This window comes from Asterias amurensis, chromosome 2 (genome assembly GCF_032118995.1).
Source record: "Asterias amurensis chromosome 2, ASM3211899v1".
Classification (NCBI taxonomy): Eukaryota; Metazoa; Echinodermata; class Asteroidea; order Forcipulatida; family Asteriidae; genus Asterias; species Asterias amurensis.
The window spans coordinates 20061535-20087253 of NC_092649.1; the positions used below are offsets into that span (position 1 = coordinate 20061535).

At 37.8% G+C, this 25719-nt stretch overlaps 1 protein-coding gene across 3 annotated transcripts in view; it reads left to right on the forward strand.

The window, feature by feature from the left end:
• The window catches only part of LOC139952392 (uncharacterized), a 160063-nt gene extending 135245 nt beyond the window's left edge, over nucleotides 1–24818 (forward strand). For all 3 annotated transcript variants that reach the window (XM_071951526.1, XM_071951517.1, XM_071951510.1), the window contains 4 exons: nucleotides 11324–11437; nucleotides 13565–13711; nucleotides 16353–16544; nucleotides 20383–24818. In XM_071951526.1, coding sequence (XP_071807627.1) covers nucleotides 11324–11437; nucleotides 13565–13711; nucleotides 16353–16544; nucleotides 20383–20783 — 854 coding nt within the window. In that variant the 3' untranslated portion in view covers nucleotides 20784–24818. The remainder of the gene's footprint in view (nucleotides 1–11323; nucleotides 11438–13564; nucleotides 13712–16352; nucleotides 16545–20382) is intronic.
• The last annotated feature ends 901 nt before the right edge of the window (nucleotides 24819–25719 follow it).

The window sequence follows — 25719 nt, forward strand, 5'->3', positions numbered from 1 at the left end:
GTAGCACTAATCATCTCTGGCCTTGTTTATGTCTGAATGCAATCTTAAATGCGCCATTACCGCCCCCCCCCCCCAACACTAAAATGGTACTGGCGATAGCTCCCCCTTTTCTATCTCTATAGATGTTAAATAATGTTTTAGAAGGACTCTTGCAGTTACTTGACAAGGCGGCAGTGCCTTTCAGAAAAATATAGAGTAGACTATATTATGAACAACTTGTAAACTCATACCTTTTAGGCAAATTCAACGAATGTACCGCATGAAGGACAAGCATCAATACGTGATGACTGATGGGTTTAAGACAAAATGTATTTTAAAACCATTTTGGAAATTGTTTTTAAATTCAAGCATTTTCCGTATGTTTCAGTTTGTTGACTCTGAAAAAAATGGATCTTATTACATGATTCGTTAGCATTAATGTAAAAATTGACGCGGTACTGGATTGAAAAATAATCTTCTGAAATCAGTATGACAGTAAAGTTAGTTTGATATTGGATATTTGGAATTCACAGTGAAGGTTTGTACAGAGAGTATACTTTGCTACTTCGATATTGGACATTTACGTATTGGTATCTGTACAGTGAATGTCCTTTTCATTTGGAGATTGGACATTGCTGTATGTGAAAACCTATGTGAATGTCCAATATCGAGATAAAAAGTGTACATTTGCTGTTCAAGAAAAACAAACTATAAAACTATGTCACCAGGAGATGTGTACTCTACAAACAGACCCCTTTCCATTATAAATATTATTAAAATGAAAATTGCAAACACAACAATTTGGGAGCCCTCCAAAATCCCCCCCCCCAAAAAAAAAAAAAAAAAAAAAAACACCCCAAACAAAAACACTTAAACAAAATCAGTTTGACAACCTGTTTGAATCAATGCGCCGTAAAACACCCTACAATACCACAACACTTTCGTACCACAAACTTTTTTCAAGTCATATAGTACAAGAATATGATATTCGAAAAAAAAGTCTTGTAACTGCAGAAAAGGCAATTCCCTTCTTGTGGAAACGTTTCCGTGAAGGATTCTCCGGTTGATCCCACCTCTGACACCAAATATCTCCTGGTTTGAGCATGGTTGTAATGCGGGTTGAAATTGCTGCAGCTGGTCCCGTGTATAAAGTGACTTAGCCGTAACCATGGATTAAGGAAACGGAGGTTGAGATCGGATACCAACCTCGAGCATTAAAAACTGCTTTGTTGGGAAAAGTGGGAGTGGTAAACAATAGTGTCAGTATACATTACCACGTTTCAGGGATCACGTTGCTTGTGGATTGGGCACCTTGAGGCTATAAAAACAAGTCTGTTTTGAAATTATTTATGGTTGGAAAGGTTCTGTCAAAGTGGAATAAATAATCACAAAAATATCCACAGATGTGTGTGGATGTGTGCAGTTCTTACAAAACACGGTCTGCTATTTTGTAGGTCAAATTGTTGACTCCACAATTAATGGCGGACCGTATTTGGATATGTGTTTTTTATATCACTATTCGCTGGTTACAACACACTGTGTTTTTTGTGCTTGATGAACTCCAAAAAAGGAGTAATTCCAAACGGAACCAAATTGAGAGACATATTTTGAAGGCATTGCGACATTTTTAAGGCATGAATATATAGTTTTGTGTTAATACATCACAAGATGATGACAGTAAAATTTGACATGATTGACAAATTACCTCTTTCTCAAAAACTACGTAATAATTTAGAAGGGAACTGTTTCTCACAATGTTGTATACTATCAACAGCTCTCCATTACTCGTTACCAAGTAAGTTGTTATGCTAACAATTATTCTGAGTAGTTATCAATAGTGCCCAGGCCAGTGCCTTTAAATATTCCCAGAAGCGATTGATACTGAATGGAGTGAGACGAACATCATTAATGTTAGTCATCGGCTGTGTTTATAGTAACCCTCAATAGCGTGTCATTGGCTTGTTGAATCGGGTTCGATCCACAGAGTGAGAGGCGACCCGGAGTAGCACGATGAGTGTAAGTGACCGATCATTCTTGTCAGATTGTGTTCAATTTAATTTATGTTTAGTGAGTTCAGATTCTTCCCATATAAACAATAAAATTCAGAATTTGTGTCCGAGTGAAATAATCAGTAGGCACAATACCGACATCATCAGATTACTGGGCTGAAAAATAATCAGTTATTTGACGCCAATCCTCGGGCAGTGTGTAGGGATCGACTCTATTAGTGCTAAGCGGAACATCTCAAGCAATATATAGCTGCTTTTAAGAAATTTGACCCATCAGTTCTCTCGATATTACTGTGTAATTTCATGCAAAAGCCTGACGTTTCAACCCTAGCAGGGTCTTTCTCGAAGGCTAAATGACAACCCACCACATTATACAGGCAAAACCTACCTACCAGTTCAAATATATATCAGGAGCAAATCCTACTTAAGTTTAATCATTCTAAAAATATAATATCGGTAGGCCTAAAAGTAGCGAACCAAGAATTCTTTTTTAAGAAAGGTTCCTTCGAACCTCAAAAAATCCAAGCAGTTAATGGAAGTACCGCCGGAAAAAGAAATTCCTATCAGCAAGATTATTACGAGCAAATATTATGCAAGGTCGTCATAAATTAGAAAACACACATGACAATCGTCGATGTAGGGACAATTACGGATGTTTTGTATCATATAGGTCCCCTATGTTTGCATCAAAAGGTCCAGTTCGTTTCATCAGTGTATAATATTTAATTATTATAGCAATTTGTAGGTCAGTTTGAAAGTAGCATATTGGGATATTAAAAAATAAAACATCGATGGAAATGGGTCATTTATGCACCAGGGCCCCGTGTTTTCTGACCATTTAGAATTTGTACTTGAACTCGAGTTTCTCATTACATCCAAGACTAAATGAAAATTGTAATTCTCGGCTTGAAAACGTTTTCAATATAACATCTTAAAGGCACTGGACACTATTCGTGACTACACTCAAAGTAACTGTTACCACAAAAACTTACTTGGTAATGAGCAATAGAGAGATGAACATTGTGAGAAACGGCTATCCTCTGAAGTAACGTGGTTAAAAAAGAAGAAGTAATATCTCACGCAATTATTAAAAGCCTTTTATTTTGCATCCGAAAGCACACAAACTTGTGCAACAATGGTGTTTTTTTCTTTCTTTTTTCTTGCAACTTCTATGACCAATTGAGTCAAATGTTTTCAGATTTGTTATGCATTTGCGGGGATACACTAAGAGAGAATACTGATTACTAAAGGGATCCAGTGCAAATAAAGCATGAACGCGAATGCAAGAACGAGTTTTTCTTTTTACAAAACCGGCCCAAATGTAAGGAAATTGGTATCGCCATAAGAAGACTTTTGCTTCTCTGTGGTTTAATGGATGTCAGATGATTAACTCATGAAAGCAGTGTTTATGCGAAGTACAAGCACTGTTTGCTAGTCCTTGTAGTGTGTATTATTACCATGGCAACCAAAGAGTGTGCAAATGTTAAGTTAATGATAAATTTATATCAATGCGGTGTTGGAGGCTTTATGGTACTTGTTTCGTCGAATACATGATGGTCTGTATGGTTGTGAATATACTGTTTTACATTAGCTTTATTAGGGTCTATACGTTTGATATTAACTGAAAATTAATGCAATAAAACTTACGTTGGTAAGAAGTGCAACAGCTTTTTGGTAGTATAATGCATTGAGAAACTTATGATCCAGTTCTCCCAATTTGGAAAAAAGAAAATCATTTTTGTTTATCCCTCAAATTAATTTGAATCTGGGAAGCGTTACTGCAGTAACGCTTCCCAGACTGTGTACTCTGATTGCAGATTATTCTCCCTGTGTGGACATAACAGCTCCAGATTTTCGGCAGTGTCTCAAAAACGCTACCACCTTTTGGAATGAATTTTTAGTTTTATGGTTTATATCTGCAACAGGAATTCCAATTACAAAAACGTATACAACCCCTTTAAAACTGGCATGGACAAGATGCACGTCTTGGAAGATTAAATACCTTCTTGAGAAACGCCTAGTCTTTAGACGACGTTCTGTAAACACAGCTGCTCTGTGCGGTCATTTTTTAGTCTCCTCTCTCGGTATCTTGTTTGACATTGACATATTTATGAAATCGAGGCTAGTGCCACAACTAACCGTTGATTTAAAATGTACGTGTATTTATAACAGTATGTTAGTTGTTGGAAATGTTGCGTGTGTTGTGCGCATGAGATTTACAGCACTGTAGACCTATACAGACATGCATAGAGCTGCTCCAAAGCAGCAAAAATTGCGTGTTGGGCCCAGTTTCATAAAGCCTGTGAGCACAAAAATCTCGCTTAGCACAACAACAGTTGCTTCGCAAAAAAGGGTTTCCAGAACACCATTCAGATTCCAATGATGCGACTAGTACTCCGGTCATTTATTCCTGCTTAGCCAATAAATTTGCTGAGCAGACAATTCTGCTGAACTGCTTTATGACATTGGGCACTGGTTTTCTGCTGAGCAACATTCTGAGCAGGATACCAGTTAATACAAAACATGCATGTGACATTCTATTTTGGCGGGCTGGTAACCTAGGTTCGGTAAGCTTATTTTTTTCTGTGCTTATATATATACTTTTAAGCAGTTCTATGAAATGGAGCCATAAAGTTTTTTTTAAACAAAAGCACTACGACAAATAAGTATTTATTTGTGAATGTTCTGAAAACTTTGTTTTTGACTTAATTGCTATGAGGGCTTATGCTCCCTGAAGTGGGCTGAGAAAGTTGGAGCAATCGTCTAAAAGTATGTCGGATGAACAGAGATATTTTTGATGTAAAGTTCCTTAATCTATAGCTACTTGAATATGTACGCTATATAAGAACCAATTATGTTATGTTAAATTCACCTTTAACTGAGTTGTATTTGTGTCCTCATGTACATGATTGCAATGTACGTACGTTAAGGACTTTCTGTATATTATCCAGCCCAATGAATAAATACAATTAGTTGCAAGGACAAAATTTCCACTTTTAATTAATATGAGAACCTTGACGAATACCCTTTTTGCCCCAAATAAATGGAAATTATGTTAAAATATATGTGTAAAGATGGAATGTCACTGGCCTTGCAATGACTCGGGGGGGGGGGGGGGGGGGCTGTTTTTTTTTCTTCCTGTGGGATATGATTTGAATCGCAAACCAAAGCGTGGGTTTATCTAAGAAGTCACTGTGTTGATATACACCCCCCCCCTTTTTTTTTTGCGGGTCGGTTTTTTGCAATGCTTGTTTAATATGAGCTGATTCTACTAGGAACTCATATTAACGCAATACACTATTTAATTCTCATGGAATACATTTGAATAGCTGCCACAAACTGTGAAGTTATTTGTTACCAATAATAAAATAGTTTCCAGCGGCCAAATCCGCAAGGAATACACGCCCTCTACGTCAATTTCAAACAATCGGCGACGAACATCAGAAAAATCAAACGAATAATTTTAAAGACCATTTTAGATATTCACGTTCATTTGAGTAATGTAGCTTGCTGCTTCCTTACAAAATCCACTGCTGAAAAGTGGTCTAAGCTCCTTTCCCAACGATTCTGTATACGCTGATCCCTTATAATCCTTTCCTATAATAATTTAGTCTCCGAAAACCAAATGAAAACTTTGTAAATTTTTACTTTGGTGGTATTTTAAATGACAAAAGTCCAGATTTCAAATTAGGGGGAAGGAGTGCACAGGAGGAGCATTGACATCGTCAACGCGTGATGGTACACGCCCCCCCCCCCCCCCAACCCCCACCGCCCCTAGTTACGCCACGTGACTTAAATGTCTTGGAGGAGGAAGATTCGTTTACTGCGCATGCTCACAGCAGGAAGTTGACACTTATGTGCAGTGGAGTTGACCGTCTGCTCAGCAAAGTGAAAGATTTTAAATCTCTTTTCAGCATTTTTAAGTTGAAAACTTCTTACTTTGACCGAATTTTCTTGTAAGCCTAGCCGAAGAGAACCAGCTTGCCGAAAAGGAGACAAGAAATTCGTACATTTTACGGGGAAAAAGAGCGGAGAAAATTGACAGTTTCATTTGACAGCGTGTGATTTGCAGTGCCACACTGTGCAACACACGTGCTATTGTGAAGGGCAAGGTAATAACAACAAGTTGGATTGTGTTCTCGAGGAAATTGAAAATTTCGAACATTTCAGAAGTTTGTCACCGTTGGGTAAGCTGTAGAACAAAGTTGTAATTAATGATGAAGATAAACGAGACGTGTAGAAAATATTTTGAGATTTGAGTCTTAATTTAATTAAATTATCAAATAGGCCCCCTATCACTATCAGATTTGGATTGTAAAAATAAACAGACTTCCTACCCAGCTACAGCTAGGGCTAGCCCCATAAATTGGTCCAATCTACTCTGTATCCTTGTCATTCTAGCTAGGGCCAGTGCAAACCATTGATTGGTGCTGTTAACAAAATGCTAGAACTCTTCATCAGGAAAGTTCCACTTTAACTTATTTATGTCAAATTATCCTTGTGACAGAATGTACACAAACATGAAATGACAGGCACTGTGAATATTGAACTTCAATATTGCAACAGGCCTGTAATTTCATCTTTGAACATGTTGAAAGAGGGTCTTTTTCGTAGGGCTCTTCCGTTGGAAAATCAGTAAATAAGTAATGAACGAAAGAAAGAAATAGATAAACATATTAATAAATAAAAATTACAAAACACCTCAAAAACAAAAACACTACTCTTAACTTCTCAACAGGCCATAAAATCACTCTTGTATTGTTTAAATATATATAGAATTAAGAGTAATACATGTACCCTACATGTAGGTCAGACAATAAAGTTTGCAACTACACAATGTACATGTAGCATACAAAACTAAAAAAATTAAAAAAATCAGCTGCTTGGTAGAAAGAATCTGCCTTTCTTGAGAAAAAAATTTGCAAGAAAGAAAACACAATTCTGCACCAGGCACCACATTTTAACAGATTTGATTTGATGTTTTTAATGAATGCTGTATTTTGTGGGGTGTCGTGGCCGAGCGGATAAGAGCACCGAATTCAAGCTCTGATGCTTCTGTTCAGCAGAGTGTGGGTTCGAATCCCGGTCGTGACACTTGTGTCTCTGAGCAAGACACTTAACTATAATTGCTTCTCTCCACCCAGGGGTAAATGGGTACCTGTGAGGGCAGAGATGGTTCTTGTGGTTGATTTAGCCGAGTAGCGCATATTAATGTTGCACAGGCTGCATACTCCCTACCAGGGAGCTGAGATGGTTTAAGGAGTGATTTAAGGCCCAGTGACCAGGGGTAATAATGTGAAGCGCTTTGGGACGCCCTCCGGGTGTGAAAAGCGCTATATAAAAACGGATTATTATTATTATTATTATATTTTCCTTTTTTAATATTTCTTCATGGGAATGGGTAGCTCAAAGGAAAATTCAAGTCTACATTTCAGCATGCGGCAGAACTCGCCCGCACTCATGTTCAAAGGACCTAAAAGAGTGTAGCAAGCAGCAATGTCAAGACCACCACAGAACATGTAGAGCCCTAATTGGGTTTTTTTCTGTTCATGATTTCGACACTCTGTAATTGTTAAAACCTTTTCAGCACACCTATGTACTGTTTAGTGTCAATGTACCGTCTTTCATGATTTCGACACTCTGTAATTGTTAAAACCTATTCGGCACACATACTGTTTAGTGTCAATGTACCGCCTTTCAGTCAGTTGTCAGACGCCTGCAAAATGTCAAGAGAATATTAGTGGAAACTTGTTCTTGTTGACATTCAAAGCTGCAGTGTCATCTTTATTTATTTATATATTTATTTCTATTGAAAGTACAGAATAAAAATATAAAAAAGCAACCTAGGCACAAAAAGTCGGACCGAAACAATCAAAACATCAAAATTTGGTAAAATTACAACAATAGCCAATATATTACAATACAAATATGCTGACAATATTTCCAATTTAAAGTTTTTAGTTCATACAGATGTATTTCAGGCCTTGAATTTTGCTCTTGAAGGGGCGTAGCAATTTTCCTCTGGTAAGGGGCACCTTATGAGGAAAATGTTAATTTGTTCTGGAACCTCGGACTGGGAACTAAAATAAAAGCAATAAGTATAGGGCACGGCAGCAATTGCTGTGGGTGCTGTGGGTTAAGTCAATGCCTTATATTTTGTTGTATAAAATTGGCAGAGAAGATGATAAACTTGTTTCTTTGGTAAAAATGTCTTGAACCCTCTTGCATTCATTATGGAAATTTATGTCAACAGGGCTCACTCTTGCACGGAGGCATTGTCAAGTACAAACTGCTATGAGCTAGTTAACACCACTTCTCAACTTGCCCTGTGGGCTAATAAAGACCTTGCAACCAATACTTGTTAAAACTTCTCATATTTCTTCCTTTTTAGATTAAATTTAGATGTGAATAATCGTATTTTTAAAGTGGGTTCATTTATTTTTTGAGTTGTGTGAATGGACATTCTTTGACCATTAAACTGGTTGTGATTGTTACCATTAGCACTTCAGAAAGACATGACAATAATTAATCTTAGGCCTTGATTTGCACTGAGTCGAGGAGGTCAAAATTGTCCAATGACTTAAGGTTTTCCAACAAGTGCCCTTTGCAAAATGTAAATGGCCTTACCCTCTTAAAGATATAATCAAGGCCGTATGAACTTGTAAAATCTAAGAATCATATAAAACTTCCTGGGGGCAAATAATACAATTTGTAAGCCCAGTGATGAGCTACTTTACAAAAAGCATAGCGCAAGGCCTGGGGCTGATTCAGTAAGCACTAAGATTCATCCTATGATGAGTTGTCGGTATCACCATAGTAACATGCATTTGTATTGTGTCGTCACACTTTGCTTTCAATTAAGAATAAAGATGGATTTCCACTTAAATAAATTTAAATCTTTGTAAAAGCGAGCCTTAGACAAATTTTTACCAACATTTGGAGAGAAATGTTTGAATGGTTAAATCACACCCCAAAAAACCTCCAGTTGAATCTTGTTACTCGGATCCAAGCAGGCTCATCACTTTTATCATTGCACTTGCAAAGAAATTCACAGCCCACTTGGATAAAAAAAAACAAAGAGACACAATTGAAGCATTGCTGCATTGCAAAAACATGTTCATGCTCATAAGAATAAATTATAAAAAAATAAATAATGGCCTGACGTTTTGACCCTAGCAGAGTCTTTCTCGAAGGCTAAATGACAACATAAACTTTATGTTTCACTTAGTTACCTGTTCATGTTTGTTGCGTTGTCATTTAGCCCTCGAGAAAGACTCTGCTAGGGTCGAAACGTCAGGCCATGAACTATTTTTTGCATTTATACTCTCGGTCCATTTGGTTGGTAAGTTGTTTGTAACAGCTAATTATATTTTCTCAAGAATAAATTATACCACTGCTTACCATTCAAATTGGATCTGAAGATTCATTACATTTTAAACTAAAGGGTTTATTTGGAATCGTTCATTTCTATTTTTGATCTCTAAGATCAGAACAACATTTGTATCTAGGGTTACTCTTTCATCGGTAATCTGTATTTGAGACGAGGATGTTATTGTTGTGTTGTTTTCCGTAACAATAATCTTGTGATGTAAACATCAAATAAATCAAGAAATGAGGCAGTGAACGAGTTTCCTCACGCCCCAACTTCCTGGCGATCAAATCTTATTGCTTGCTACATCAATCATCAAATGAGTTTTACTGTTCAATTACTGTGTGTTAGTTGCATGACAGCTCAGCTCATAGTAATAAAGCTGTCACATTATTGAAGCTTTATACATATCAATATGACCCCCATTGCATCTTAAAGTCAGACTACCTAATTGGACACATGTTTCACAGGTGAACTGTATAAATATCAAAACAAGAGGATTAGAGTGAATGTACTTTTCAACCATTGTACATTAATTGCAAATTATAGTAACAAATTGGAAACAACAAGATATTTAAGGCTAGAATTTGGGGGGAAGCATCCACAAAATGGAAGGGCTTGCAGGTCACTACACATTTATTACCAGACCAGACATCCTTTTTACAAGATAAAGAGTTAAAAAGAGAAAAGAAATGCCCACACACTTCAACATGTGTAATGTTTTTAGTTGAAAAAGGAGTAAGGGAAATCTATTTCATTTGTCTTTAAAAGGTATTTAAGCATACATACATGTCTAATGTATGTATCAATACTCAACAGATATGATATTTGTCAGTCTAACCAGTCTGAAAAACATTAAACCACTGGACTTGGTCGGTCGTGTGTTTACCGGCCCAATGCTAAAATCACTGGCCTCTGTCATGTCTGTTCTGAGGTCCAGTGTTAAATTTGAGCCCTGGGGTGGATTTCACAAATGAAAGGTAGTCCTAACTTAGGACTAGTCCTAGGCAATGCTAAGAGATAGGACTGGTCCTAAGTTAGGACCAGTAACTCATCTTAACTTAGGACCAGTCCTATCTCTTAGCATTGCCTAGGACTAGTCCTAAGTTAGGACTACCTTTGTGAAATCCACCCCTGATCCAACAATCCAGGGGGGCAGGTTTGGGTCCCCATCATGGGAAGATGAAGTTCGGGCTGCAGTCATAGCAGAAGGGTGTGTGTCTGTGTGTCCCTCAGACACCCTGTTGTAAATTCGAACACCTTGTTTTGTCTCATTTACATTGTTGTAACTTGTAAGTGCATTGCTGGACACCCAAGTTGTTAAATTTCCAACATGTATGGACAGTGTCCTGGCTAAAATCTTGACTGCAATGGGAATTGTGCTTTCATTTCAAAGGTGTTAAATAACTACATGGACAGTAGAGGGATGCGAATCCCACTCAGTAAGATCCCAATTACCAGTTTGTATTTAAGGGTTGTCAAACTTTACTGCATGGTCTTCCTTAAGAAATTTTTTTTTACAGGGTAGGAGGTGTGAGCAGCTTCAACAACTCCTCTCTTCTTTCCTTGAACTTATAAAGCCTGTAGGCTGCGATGGTGAGCAGCGATAATCACAAAACTGTAGTCAAATTATAAACAAACAGAAATTAGAAGAGAAAAAGATTGCTTGAACGTGATGAAAACCTGGTAGATTGAGCATGTCTTATTGCTATCTTGAGGCACAATGCACTCAGGTCATTGCACCGCTTCGCTCCTTCCAAGTGATATCTATCTTAGCACTCATCATCTTCTTATCTGCACTGAGAAAGCCCAGAAGGAACACCTTAAGTATGTCCGTGATCTCAAGCTATCGCAGTCTGACAATCTTCTGGTCTGGAAGGACACCCCCCCCCCCTTATTCATCTCTACAGAAGTGTCCTTTTAACTGATTTGTTCTCCTGAATTTTTTTTCTTTCTTCTTAATTAGACTCCAGCGACTGCACCTGCGAAAATGGAGGTACATGTACCGTGAGAGACAACTACCTTATCTGTCTGTGTCCGGATGATTTCACCGGTGAACGGTGCCAGTACATCGGCAGACGTGAGTATTTTATAAGACATTCCCTGAAGGTGGTTTATCAGAGGTTACCCTTTAGTTTGGTGTGACCTTTGATGTTTTGAGATGTTGTCTGAATACAGATAGCGGATAACATTTCAGTTTTAGACACTGGCTGTTAAGCAACTCAACTTGAGAGAAGTTGGTTTATGTTAGGTTTGAGTTGCAGATGTGGATATGAAACAATTCCTAAGTGGTAAGTACTTGTACTATGGTTTGTTAAATGCAGGCCGAAATTCACCTTCAGTTTAATAACAAAAAACAAACACAACTATACTGTCTATTTATTTTCTACCAACAACTGTCTCCGCCTTGGCTTTCCCCAAAACTGTCTCCTCCTCAATCTCTACCCAACACCGTCTTTTCCTCAAACTCTACCCAACACCGTCTTCTTTTCCACAAACTCTCCCAACACCATCTTCTTTTCCTCAAACTATACCCAACACCATCTTCTCCTCCTCAAACTCTACCCAACACAGTCTCAACCCAACCTACATGTAGTTTCCCTATCCTCAATGTCTACTGAAGCTCATCTCCCCCTCCCCCTCTACCCAAAACTGTCTCCTCAGTCTCTCCCCAAAACTGTCTCCTCTTCAATCTCTACCCAACACAGTCTTCTTTTCCTTAAACTCTACCCAACGCTGTCTTCTTTTCATCAACCTATACCCAACAAGGTCTTCTTTCCTCAATCTCTACCCAACACCATCTCAACCCAACCCAGTTTTCCTCTCCTCACTCTCTACTAAAGCCCATCTCCTTCTCAATTCTGACCCATCACCCTCTCCTCCTTAATCTCTACTAAGCCAGGCCTACTAGTGGGACTAGTGTCGAAGTCGTGACTATTGATTGCTTAGTCGAGTTGTGACTACTGTTTTTCAACTACTCAGTTAATTGTGCCGCTACAAAAATAGTCACAGCTACCTGCTTGGTGCACCAATTGTGTTGCTCATGACCATACAGCAAAATTTACTTAATACGAAACTCGATCTGACATCAGTGACACAATCCTTCAATCCTTTCAGCGTGAATTGTACTATATTTTGCCTGTGGCAAACAATATGCTGCATTGCATCTTTGGAATAAAAATTGGTCGCTAGTGTCAAATTCGCAACTATTTGAAGCGTGACAAATCGAGTAGTATACTTCACTTGTCGCCAAGGCCTAATCTCTCCCCAACTCTGTCCCCTTCTGCCATGCATCACCTGACTTCAATCTTTTGTTTTTGCACTTGCTTGCCATGTCAGTTTACTGTTGTCCCTGCCACCCTTACATGTGCCTCCCAATCACCAAACCCACCCTTACTTCAACCCTTCCCTTAACCCCCCCCCCCCCCCCCATCTAAACCAACCATCTCCAAAGTCTCTTAAATATTTTCTTTATGCTGGGTTCAGGTGTTTGAGTCTCACCTGACTTGCCTGTGGATTTTAGTATTTCACACATGACTTGCATTACCAAATTTAATATTTTATGACCTTTAAGATAAACAACTGTGATGCCTACTCTAATGTTCTTTACAGTTTGTTCCAAGATTATTGTTCCTTTAAGTTGTGCGTATTGTTTCTTGTATCTATCTTGAATGTAGATTGCCTTATGTTAAGTTGGAATGTCTTTTTCAACACGTGTTCATAATATAAGGTTTTATCCCTCGGTGTTTTCTTTGTTATATGCTTTTTGATTCAATCATGATCTCTTTCCTATGCTGATAAATTATTTATCATGACAATATTAATGTAATCTAAATTATGATGTAAGCTTGGGTTTGCAATTGAGAATGTTATATTGAATGAACCATTTATAATAGTATATATCACAACATATCTCAATCCGGATGCAATTTTGTCCCAACCTTTCCATATAAAACATCTCCACAATCATCTATACCTGAATCTCTCTCTTGAATATTTCAACATTATTTACATGTGTCAATTTTCAAGTTTTATACCCGTGCACTCTTTGCAATATGTTTTTCTGATATATGCTTATTTTCTTTTTATGTGCAGTTTGTATTGACATTCCCCCCCCCAAAAAAAAAAAACCCAAGGTAATATTATTTACTACACTGTAATTTTAACTCTATTTAACTCAACTTCTTGTTTTATCATTTCGATGTAGGAAAGCATGTGAGTGCAGTCATCTCTCGTTGTAACTGTAAGAATGGAGGAACTTGTACGCCAACCAGCTCAGGTTTCGGCTTTGTTTGTAACTGCCTACCAGGATTCGGAGATTATGACTGCAGCCAGAATGACAGCCTGGTGCGAGGTAAGCCGTTAATGACCGCAGCCAGAATGACAGCCTGGTGCGAGGCAAGCCATTTATGACTGCAGTCAGAATGACAACCTGGTGCGAGGCAAGCCATTTATTACTGCAGCCAGAATGACAGCCTGGTGCGAGGCAAGTCATTTATAACTGCAGTCAGAATGACAACCTGGTGCGAGGCAAGCCATTTATGATTGCAGCCAGAATGACAGCCTGGTGCGAGCGAGCCATTTATGACTGCAGCCAGAATGACAGCCTCGTGCGAGCGAGCCATTTATGACTGCAGCCAGAATGACAGCCTGGTGCGAGGTAAGCCGTTAATGACTGCAGCCAGAATGACAGCCTGGTGCGAGGCAAGCCATTTATGACTGCAGCCAGAATGACAGCCTCGTGTGAGGCAAGCCATTTATAACTGCAGTCAGAATGACAACCTGGTGCGAGGCAAGCCATTTATGACTGCAGCCAGAATGACAGCCTGGTGCGAGGCAAGTCATTTATGACTGCAGCCAGAATGATGGCCTATTGCGAGGCAATTCATTTATGACTGCAGCCAGAATGACAGCCTGGTGTGAAGCAAGCCATTTATAACTGCAGTCAGAATGACAACCTGGTGCGAGGCAAGCCATTTATGACTGCAGCTAGAATGACAGCCTAGTGCGAGGCAAGTCTTTTGTGGCTGCAGCCAGAATGACAGCCTGGAGCGATGTAAATCGTTTATAACTGCAGCCAGGATGACAGCCTGCATGGCAAGTCATTTATAGCTGCAGCCAAAATGACAGTCTGGTGTGAGGTAGGTCATTTATGACTACAGCCAGAATGACAGCCTGGTGTGAGGCAAGCCATTTATGACTGCAACCAGAATATACAGCCTGGTGCGAGGTAGGTCATTTATGACTGCAGCCAGAATGACAGTTTGGTGCATGCCAAGTCATTTATGACTGCAACCAGAATATACGGCCTGGTGCGAGGTAAGTCCTTAATGACTGCAGACAGAATGACAGCCTGGTGCGAGGCAAGCCATTTATGACTGCAGTCAGAATGACAGCCTGGTGCGAGGCAAGTCAATTATAACTGCAGTCAGAATGACAACCTGGTGCGAGGCAAGCCATTTATGACTGCAGCCAGAATGACAGCCTTGGGCGATGTAAATCGTTTATAACCGCAGCCAGAATGACAGCCTGGTGTGAGGCAAGCCATTTATGACTGCAGTCAGAATGACAACCTGGTGCGAGGCAAGCCATTTATGACTGCAGCCAGAATGACAGCCTGGTGCGAGGCAAGTCATCTATAACTGCAGTCAGAATGACAACCTGGTGCGAGGCAAGCCATTTATGATTGCAGCCAGAATGACAGCCTGGGGCGATGTAAATCGTTTATAACCGCAGCCAGAATGACAGCCTGGTGTGAGGCAAGCCATTTATGACTGCAACCAGAATATACAGCCTGGTGCGAGGTAGGTCACTTATGACTGCAGCCAGAATGACAGCCTGGTGCGAGGCAAGTCATCTACAACTGCAGTCAGAAGGACAACCTGGTGCGAGGCAAGCCATTTATGATTGCAGCCAGAATGACAGCCTGGGGCGATGTAAATCGTTTATAACCGCAGCCAGAATGACAGCCTGGTGTGAGGCAAGCCATTTATGACTGCAACCAGAATATACAGCCTGGTGCGAGGTAGGTCATTTATAACTGCAGTCAGAATGACAACCTGGTGCGAGGCAAGCCATTTATGACTGCATACAGAATGACAGCCTGGTGCGAGGCAAGTCATTTATAACTGCAGTCAGAATGACAACCTGGTGCGAGGCAAGTCATTTGTGGCTGCAGCCAGAATGACAGCCTGGGGCGATGTAAATCGTTTATAACTGCAGCCAGAATGACAGCCGGGTGTGAGGCAAGCCATTTATGACTGCAACCAGAATATACAGCCTGGTGCGAGGTAGGTCACTTATGACTGCAGCCAGAATGACAGCCTGGTGCATGCCAAGTCATTTATGACTGCAACCAGAATATACGGCCTGGTGCGAGTTAGGTCATTTATGACTGCAGCCAGAATGATAGCCTGGTGCGAGGCAAGCCATTTATGACTGCAGCCAGAATGACAGCCTTGAATAGAATTTTGATTTATAGCAACCATTCAAGTATTTATGCACTTTACGATATGCAGCGCCCTCACACACGTATTCTGGCCGCCATTTTTTGGAGGTCAAACGGCTCGCTAAGCAATTGACTCCCAAAGTGGTCGAAATGGTAGATTCACATTGTGGCTGCAGTTCATTCTGTGTCAAGCAAGGGGTATACTACCATTATCAAGTATTTATCAAGGACTTGCAATTACAAGGTTGTAGGTTCGAACCCCACCAAGCTAAACGCTGATTTTGCTAGAATATGTGTTGTCAACTTATTACTGAATTGCAGTTTATTTCTGTGTGCAAATAAACCAATGGCTGTATGAAAGAGATGATTGCTAGCTTGGCGTTTATACATGTATTTGCCCTTTTGGGAGCTTTGCGGAGTCCCCTTTTTGGGATCTGTTGAACAAACGAACTTTTAAATAAAATACCACAGGGCGAACTAAAGTTTGATATTGGTTTATTTCAAAATAAGTATAAAAGTGTTCTTTCTTTCATTACTGGTTTTCAAGGAGGCGCTTCATCGACTGAGTATGGTATCGCCATGGGGGCGGCTGTGGTGGCAGTCTTGTTGGTTCTCTTTGGAGTAGGACTCTGTCTGTGTGTGATCTTGCAGTACCTCAAGCAACAACGAGAAGGACCGGATGGGCAATATAGACCGGCACTCAGCAGAGATGTGTACAGTGTTGAAGCTGTTAATATTGGTGAGTTAGATCTGAATAATAAACACTAATGTTTCCAACAAATTCAGTTGAATGTTTTGTTTATGTCTGATGTTCATTCTGAGTTTATTGACCTACATGAAGTTATTATAGCAATAACCATTTTGTACTGTTTCAACTTCTATCTCAATTGTTTTCACTTTGTTTTGTACGTGATGTATTAGCACTGAGTATTGACCAATTGACATTTGCTGTGTATGCTCAAGTCTCAAACAAATGACCAACTTGCAATTTTTTGTTTTCTACTTTTTATTGTTCACAATTACTATTCTTTTATGTCATATCAATTTTGCATTTTACTGTATTTTGATGTATTGTCACTTTGCACTGATCCCTTGTTCTCAACCAAAAGAACAAGAACCAACTTGAATGTGACTTTTGATTTCAAATTATTATTGTTCACAATGAATGCAGTTTTATGTCATATCAATTTTGCATTTTATTTTATTTTAATTATTATCAATTTGCATTGACCAACTGACCCTTGCTTTGTTCTCAAATCTCAACCAAAAGAGCAAGGACTAATTTGCAATATTTGATTTCAAATTATTATTGTTCAGATGATGCATTTTTGTGTCTATCAATTTTGCATTTTACTGTATTTTGATGTACATTGTATAACACTTTCCACTGACCAAATGACCCTTGCTCCTTGTTCAAATCTCAGCCAAACGAGCAAGGACTAACTTGCGATATTTGGTTACAAATTATTATTGTTCACAATCAATGCATTTTTATGTCCTATCAATTTCTCATTTTACTGTATTTTGATGTACATTGTATTTTCACTATCAACTGACCCTTTGCTTCTTGTTCACATTTCAACCAAAAGAACAAGAGCCAATTTGCAATATTTGATTTCAAATTATTATTGTTCACACAATGCATTTTTATGTCCTATCAATTTTGCATTTTACTGTATTTTGATGTATTATTCCTGTTACACTGATCAACTGACCCTTGCTCCTTGTTCACATCTCAACCAAAAGAACAAGAACTAGCTTGTGATATTTGATTTCAAATTATTATTATTGTTTACAATCAATGCATTTTTATGTCCTATCAATTTTGCTTTTTATTGTATTTTGATGTACAGTGTATAACACTTTCTGCTGACCAAATGACCCTTGTTCCTTGTTCAAATCTTAACCAAAAGAGCAAGGACTAACTTGCAATATTTTATTTTAAGTTATTATTGTTTACAATCAATGCATTTTTATGTCCTATCAATTTTGCTTTTTATTGTATTTTGATGTACAGTGTATAACACTTTCCACTGACCAAATGACCCTTGCTCCTTGTTCAAATCTCAACCAAAAGAGCAAGGACCAACTTGCAATATTTTATTTTAAGTTATTATTGTTCACAATCAATGCATTTTTATGTCATATCAACTTTGCATTTTATTGTATTTTGATTATATTATTAGCAATTTGCATTGACCAACTGACCCTTGCTCCTTGTTCAAATCTCAAACAAAAGAACAATGACCAACTTGTGTTATTATTTTGATTTCAAGTTATTATTGTTCACAATCAATGCATTTTTATAACCTAAGCTTTGCTTTTTGATGTTTAGCACTGTGCAAAAACAACCTAAACCTTGCAAATGCTTAAATCTCAAACAACAGAACAAGGAATACCTTGCAATATTTGATTTCAACTTATTTTTGTTCACACCTGTTGTATTTTTATGTCCACGATTTTGTAATTTGATGTTTTAGCACTGTACACTGACAAACTGAACCTTGCTCTTGCTCAAATCTCAAACAAAAGAGCAAGGAATACCTTGCATTATTTGATTTCAATATATATTGTTCACAATTGTTGAATTTTTATGTCCTATCAATTTTGTACGTTGCTGTAATCTCAAACTATCCAAAGAGCAAGGACCAATTGCAATACTTTGATTTCTACTTCATGTTGTTCGCAATTTTTGTTAGCTATACTTTTTGTGTCCTATTAACTTAACATTTTATTGTATTTTGATGTTTTATCACTTTGCAGGACCAACTTGCAGTATTTGATTTCATCTCATGGCAATATATTTTTATGTCTGATTATTTTTTGTATGTTTTAGCACTGAACACTGGCGAAATGACCCAGTTCTTGCTCAAATCCCAAACAAAAGAGCAAGGACCAACTTGCAATATTTGATTTCAATGTTTTATTGTTCACAGAACCAACCAACCTACAATATTTTGATTTAAACTTATGACAATGCATTTTTATGTCTGATTATTTTTTGTATATTTATGTTTTAGCACTGAACACTGACGAAATGACCCTTGTTCTTGCTCAAATCCCAAACAAAAGAGCAAGGACCAACTTGCAATTATTTGATTTCAAATTGATGTTGTTCAACTATGTTTTTTTGTCCAACATCTTTGTATTTTGACCAACTGACCATTGCTCTTTGCTCAAATCTCAAACAAAATAGCAATGACATTTTGCAAAATTTGAATTCAACTTATTATTATTCACAATCAATGCAATTTTAGGTCAGCTATCAATTTTGTAATTTGATGTATTGATCACATGACACACTGACCCTCGCTCTTTGCTCAAATCTCAAACAATTCATAGAGCATTAACAAACTCAAATATTTTGATTTCTACTTGTTATTGTTTGCAATTGCTATATTTTTATGTCAAATCAAATTTGTATTTCTTATATTTTGATGTACTAGCCATGTGCACTGACCAACTGACCCTTGCTCCACGCTCAATTGTCAAACAAAAGAGCAATGACCAACTTGTAATATTTTCATTTCAACTTGTCATTGTTCACAATCAATGCATTTAAATGTTCTATCAGTTTTTGTATTTTGATGTACATGTAGCACTGTGCACTGACCAACTGACCCCTTGCTATACAATTGTCAAATCTCAAACAAAAGAACACTGTAATCAACTTGTAATATTTTGATTGATATTTATTTCTGTTCACTTGCAGAACCCAAATTTGGGAGACTATTCCACAAGACTGCAGGGCTTTATAGCTCAAAGTTGTGACTGGGCCCAGAAAATTGTATACAAGACCAGAGTCAAAATAAAGAAAAAACTTCCTGAGTCCTTACCTGACACAGTTTATCATGCTTTTAACTGTTTTTATTTGAACGATCAAGCACTGAATGACATTTGAGATCTCATTTGTCTTTTTGGGTGTATTACTCAACAGAACAGAAAGTTTTTTTTTTCAGAACCAGAAGGTCAATATTTGAACATAATTTCTTTCTGGTCAAGATATTACACATTAAGGTACTGTTGTTCCCTAAAATTACTGGCTTCAGGCACCCTGTCAAGTGTCAAATTAAAGCCCTGTCATTATTACTATTCCTACTTCTTGTTTGTTGTATTTTATTTTGATGTTTATGCGATGCAATTCAGCATTTTTAGGCTGCAAAGTGTTTACATAACATGCCAACAATAATAATATCTATATAAATAATGTTTGTCAGTCTGTCTGTATGTTAATAAAAATAATTTTAGGCCTACGTAAAGTTTAAATACTTAGCTGTACTAATCCCCCAATTTCAAATTCAGTCAACTAGCGGGAGATCTTTTTCCCGTTAGTGATACTAACAACTTATGTTATCTAGTTATGCTTGAAAAATAAATTGTTATCCATATCAATTACAGGCCTAATCTGTCCATAAACAATTAATTCCAAGTTAATTCTCTTCAAATGATAATCTTTTTTGATTTTAAGCTTTCACAAATGTTTATTTTTTTTGAAGTTATAATGTTCTTGATTGATGGTTTCATAACTGAGTATTGAAATTTCCCACAATTGAAACGAATATTTGTATTTTACACAGGTCTAAACTCTGTGGAGCCGAATGATTACATCCCTCCAAGCTACCACCAATGTACGCATCATTCATCTCGTACCAGCATGGCTAGCCCAGACGGCTCCATGGATGGTACCCTGACTCCTACCAATCCAAACTATCAACGTCACATCTGCAGACAACAGCGAACCCCAGAAAGCCCCCCACCAAACTATGACACCATACTGAAACTGGCACGAGATCTCAGCCCATTTTATCGGATGTTTACAAGCAAAGGGAGCTTAAACTTTAGTGAGACAAGGTCCCCACCCACAAGTTTAAGAGATCAGGACAGTGTGCCGAATACAGGGTCGTTAAATACGCCAAGCACACCGTGCAATGAGTGCTTTGAAATGAGGAATATGCCAGATGTCAAGGAAGGTACGTGATTGGTGGGATGCTAGCCAATCAGAGAATAGTATTGGCTGATGATGTCATGTGTGCCTGGAGTCATGGGATGCTACTGTGTTGACATTATATGCACTATCGTAGGATGGCTTCCGTGGTTGCTATAGGAACGACTAGCGAGAAAGATTTTACCCAAATGTCACTCCTTCCGTTATTCTCTATTCAAAACCATGGAGTTAAAGCAAAAAGGGATGCAATCAACTGAACTGAGTCATAATCAACATTATAAGGAACACAAATGGGGGAAAAAATTACATTTGATTGAAAATAATAAACAAATTCTATATTTAAATGCCAAAATATTTTATTTTGTTTTGACAAATGAACCTTGAAAACTTCCTTCCTGATAGATAATATCAAACTGAGGTTAAAATTAGCTTTGAAAGAAAGTGTGCCAATGTACGTATTTTCAATTAACAAATAAATTTTAAACCCCTTGATCTCAGTTTTATTCTCTCATATCTCGTTTTGTTCCTACTTTCACAACTTTACAATTTTTGAGCCAAAACTTAAAGTGATATCAACATTGGGTCTCAACAACACTAAAGCATAGTTTATGCTTGTTTTAAATAAATAAAAAAAATGCGTGAGCAACCGATTTGTGAACTACTCATTTTGCTTTATTGTATCACAAATAGAAACAGGAAAAGGAAGTTTCATTTTGTTTGAAGTTGAATTGTTTCTTGCAGTTCTTTAATAATTTTGTTGACTCAGTTTGTAGTATCCCCCCCCCCAACACAACACTTTCTTCACAGCTTCCCTACCTACTACATTTAGTAATCTCTTCTTCTGCAAACCAAGACAGTAAGAAACACTGTCAGTATGACTTTAAGAAAATTTCATGAAAGGGTCTTGAGTGTTCCTAGAACAAATTTCCTCAGTACTTCTAAACTAAAGCTGTATTTTTTTAATCTATGCATAATTTAGATCTTCAGGCATGATGTTGGTCCTGGGGGAAAAAGTAGGAACATTTTATTAAACACAGGGCTGACCTACATGTTCATAAAGGATTTAATAGGGCTTTTAGAGTATTTCATCACAGTTTGTCTGATTTTTCCAGAGGGCGAAAAAAGAAATCGGAAACCGGACTAATGTAGGACGAATATCATGCCTGAATCTTATATTAGAGAACAAGTACAGTTGAATAAATGTGAAAACTACAACCGAAGAACCTACAGGCGTATGTCGTCTTGAGGATGTAAACAATGTTCTCTTTGATGTGTACAAGAAGTAGAGCAGAGAGGTTCTTGAGTAAGAATGCCGGAAGCAGAACAGATTTCTCAGGGTTTCAAAGTAAACAGTAATGATAAAAAGTAGTCAACTTTAGAACGAGTCGACGAAAAGTATTGATGTAGAAGTAGCCCTTCAGAAATAAATGTCGAATTGGTAAAGGTACCGAAGCAGGTACTTTACAAAAATTACATGCATACCTTGGCATATAAAATAAATGAAAACTCTAATGGCTTATTACCTGCAGTCACAGTACTATGATTTACATAACAAATATATATATTAAAAAAGTGTATAAAGTGCACTATTTTGCTTTGAAAGAGATTTAGACAAATATAGATTACATTTTATATTTCTTGCAATTATGATGTTAGTAATTTATTTCTATATGGCACTTGTATTTATTGATCACTTGAGAAGTTTGATCTCATGAATTATGTGTAAATTTCTGCCAGTTTTTGTGGCAAAAAAATAAAACAACAGTTTAAATGCAATTTTTTGTCAATGTGGTCAGCAGTTTTAAACAGTGAAAACTCAATGCACTTAAAGAAATTCACTCGGTGAATGGTTTTCCCAGAGAACAAAATGTACAAATAAACACTAAGTTTTTAACAAAGTATTCAAAGATTATTAGTTGTTTGAAACTTAACTTATTTGCCTCTGATAGAGACCTCTCTGATTGAACTTGTGTTGTCAAACAGCTATATTACCAAATCGAAATATGAACCCAGAGTGTGTACAATAGTTTCTGTAAAATAGCTATATTTTATGCATGTATGGAATTTAAATGGGCTATTTTCAGTGACTAGTAGGCCACAGAGTGCTTGGTACCCTAATCATGTCCCAACTTCATTGCTCCTGCTTATGCTCCTGCTTACAGTCATGACAGTAAGCTGAAAATCAGCGTTTGCGGAAGCAGGGAATTCTGCACTTTACACATGTACATCTGTTGCATTTCACAGGTATGCAGAGAATTTTGGCTTGTTCACGTGTGTACTCCATGTTACTAGGCACTTCCGATGGCGTGCGAGCGAAGAATGGTGATAGTGAGCGCAGAAATTGGTGGTAACCAGAGCCATGAAACTCGGCCCTTTACGTACTCAGAAATGTACACAGTACTCGGTACTCGGTACTCTACCCAGTACTCTGTGCTCGACCCACTACTCTACTCAGTACTCAATGTTCTACTCGGTTCTCAGTCTCGTACTCAGTCTCGTACTCAGTTCTCTACTTGTACCTAATACTAAGTCTAATACTCAATACTCAACCGTCTACACTACTCAGAGATTGTTCCGAGTACTCTACTCTGTACTCACACTCCTGTAGGGTATCATGGCTCAGCGGATTAGAGCATTGATCTCAGTAGCTATGGTGTTTCTGTTCAGCAGTGTGGGCTCGAATCCAGGTCATGACACTTGTGTCCTTGAGAAAGACACTTAAGACACTTGAAGATTGATTCTCTCCACCCAGGAGTAAATGGGTTCCTTTCGGGGAGGCAGAGATGGTTCTTGTGTTTGATTTAGTTGAGTAGCGCATATTTATTGCACAGGGAGCTGAGATGGTTTAAGGAATGGCCAAGTGACCAGGGGGTAATCATGTTGGAAGCGCTTTGGGTGTGAAAAGCGCTATCAAACTGGTTATTATTATACTATACTCGGTACTTGGAACGCTACTCAGTACTCGGAACTCAGTATTCAGTCTCCTTGAATACCACTTTGATAGTACTTGTACTCTTACTCATCTCGCAAAATATTGGCACTCAAAGTCCAAATAATCTGTACTTGATTGATACTCAACTGGAAATTGTGCTCAAGGTCAAATTACCACTTTCCTAACCTACATTAATGCAAGGAATAGAAGAATAAAGCTCTCGAATGCAAACAAAAGGTGAAATTGAAGCTACCTATGGTTCATGAAGAAAGTTATCATAACAAGCAAAAGACAACGCCTTTGTACCTCATTGCTTTTTTTTTTTGACTCATGCTCGTACTCAGAGATCCAAGTACTTGGCACTCCGCTTTTAGACTTGTTGCCCATAATTACATGTATATCAGATACCCGGTATTGGGGCACTCGTCAAGTACTCGTTTGACCAAGTACTTATTCTTGTGTACTATTCAGCCACCCTAGTACAACTTGACCGACTCATACTGGAGATCCAAGTACTTGGCGGTCGGCTTTTGAAATGCTGTTCATAATTAGTTCTCGGTATTGGGGAACTGTCCAAGTACTTGTTGGACCAAGTACTTTTTCTTGTGTACTATTCAGCCACCCTAGTACAACTTAACCGACTCATACTTGGTACTTAGCTATTGGACTTGCTACTCATAATCAGAGTACTCTGTATGGGGGCACTTGTCAATTACTTGATGGCCTCCCTTGAGTACTAAGTCACTCTAGTTCACGGCAGGACTTGATACTCGTCGAAGAAGTACTCGACTACAATACTGGCTCAGGCCTGATACTTCACGGAGGCGATTGCCTCCATTGCCCCTTGTCATTGCCTTGGTGCCCTTGAAATGCTCCAGTAGAAATTTACTCATACCATGTACGGTGCCCTTTGCCAAAGAGAAAATGCCTTGTTGCCCTTGCCCTTTCAAAAACGAAGCATACAGCCCTGGATACCATATTATGTGTGTTTGTTTTTCTTACAAGACTTCTCTTTGAATTACCTTATTAGCATCTTGTATAAATTGTTTAAAATACAACTTCTTTTGGTATGATTTTTGAAACTGTATATAATTTTTGCAAATGATGTGTTACAGCTTTTTATGTCGTATGGAACTAGTGAGGATTTATATCTTAACTGATTTGAGATAAACATTAAAACAATACAAAACAGCAACAACTTGTGTAGACAGTTGCTTTGTCTGAAAACTTCTATTTAACTCTTCAAATATTTAAAAAATAACGAAGTTAATGTTAATGATTATGTGTTGTTACATGCAAGTACATGTACATGCACCCCACTCAAAATGAAAATGATAATGCTAAATCAATGTTAAAAACTTTATACCATTATGTTTCTAAATAAAAGCGGCAGAGACTTATGACATATCGTTTACACCAGCTGGCATTCGAAATTTCAAGGGGAGCATGCTTTCGAATTGGGCACTTTGGCTTGGCTTTGAAAGGAATATGGTTGGAAAGGCATTTTAAAAGTGGATTATGTTTCTCAGGCCTGATAGGTGCCCTTGAAATGCTCCAGTAGAAACTTACAATTTTTCTCATAGGGTGCCCTTTACCAAGAAGAAAATGCCTTGTTTCCCTTGCCCTTTCAAAAAGCATACAGGTTTCCCATAACATTTCTGAACTTGTGTAATATTTGTGCTCTTTTATGACAGACCACAGTCTGCTCTTTTATAGAACCAAAAGTTTGGCTCCACAAAATGGCAAATATTTGTTTTGTTTTTAAATCACTACTCACTAATTACATTACACTCTAGGTGTTTTTGTGCTCGAACAACTCTAAATAAGAAGCAATTCAAAACAGCAAGCAAACAAAACAAGGTTGAAAACATGCAATTGAACTTCTTGTTTAAATTTAATTTATTGTGTTCATTGTTCGTTCACAAATATAAAAGTTTTAATATACAAAAGAAAAAATTCACTTATTCCAATACAAATTTACACCATCACATTAAAATTAAGAAAAGCCAAAATTATAACCGGATAACAATTACCTGG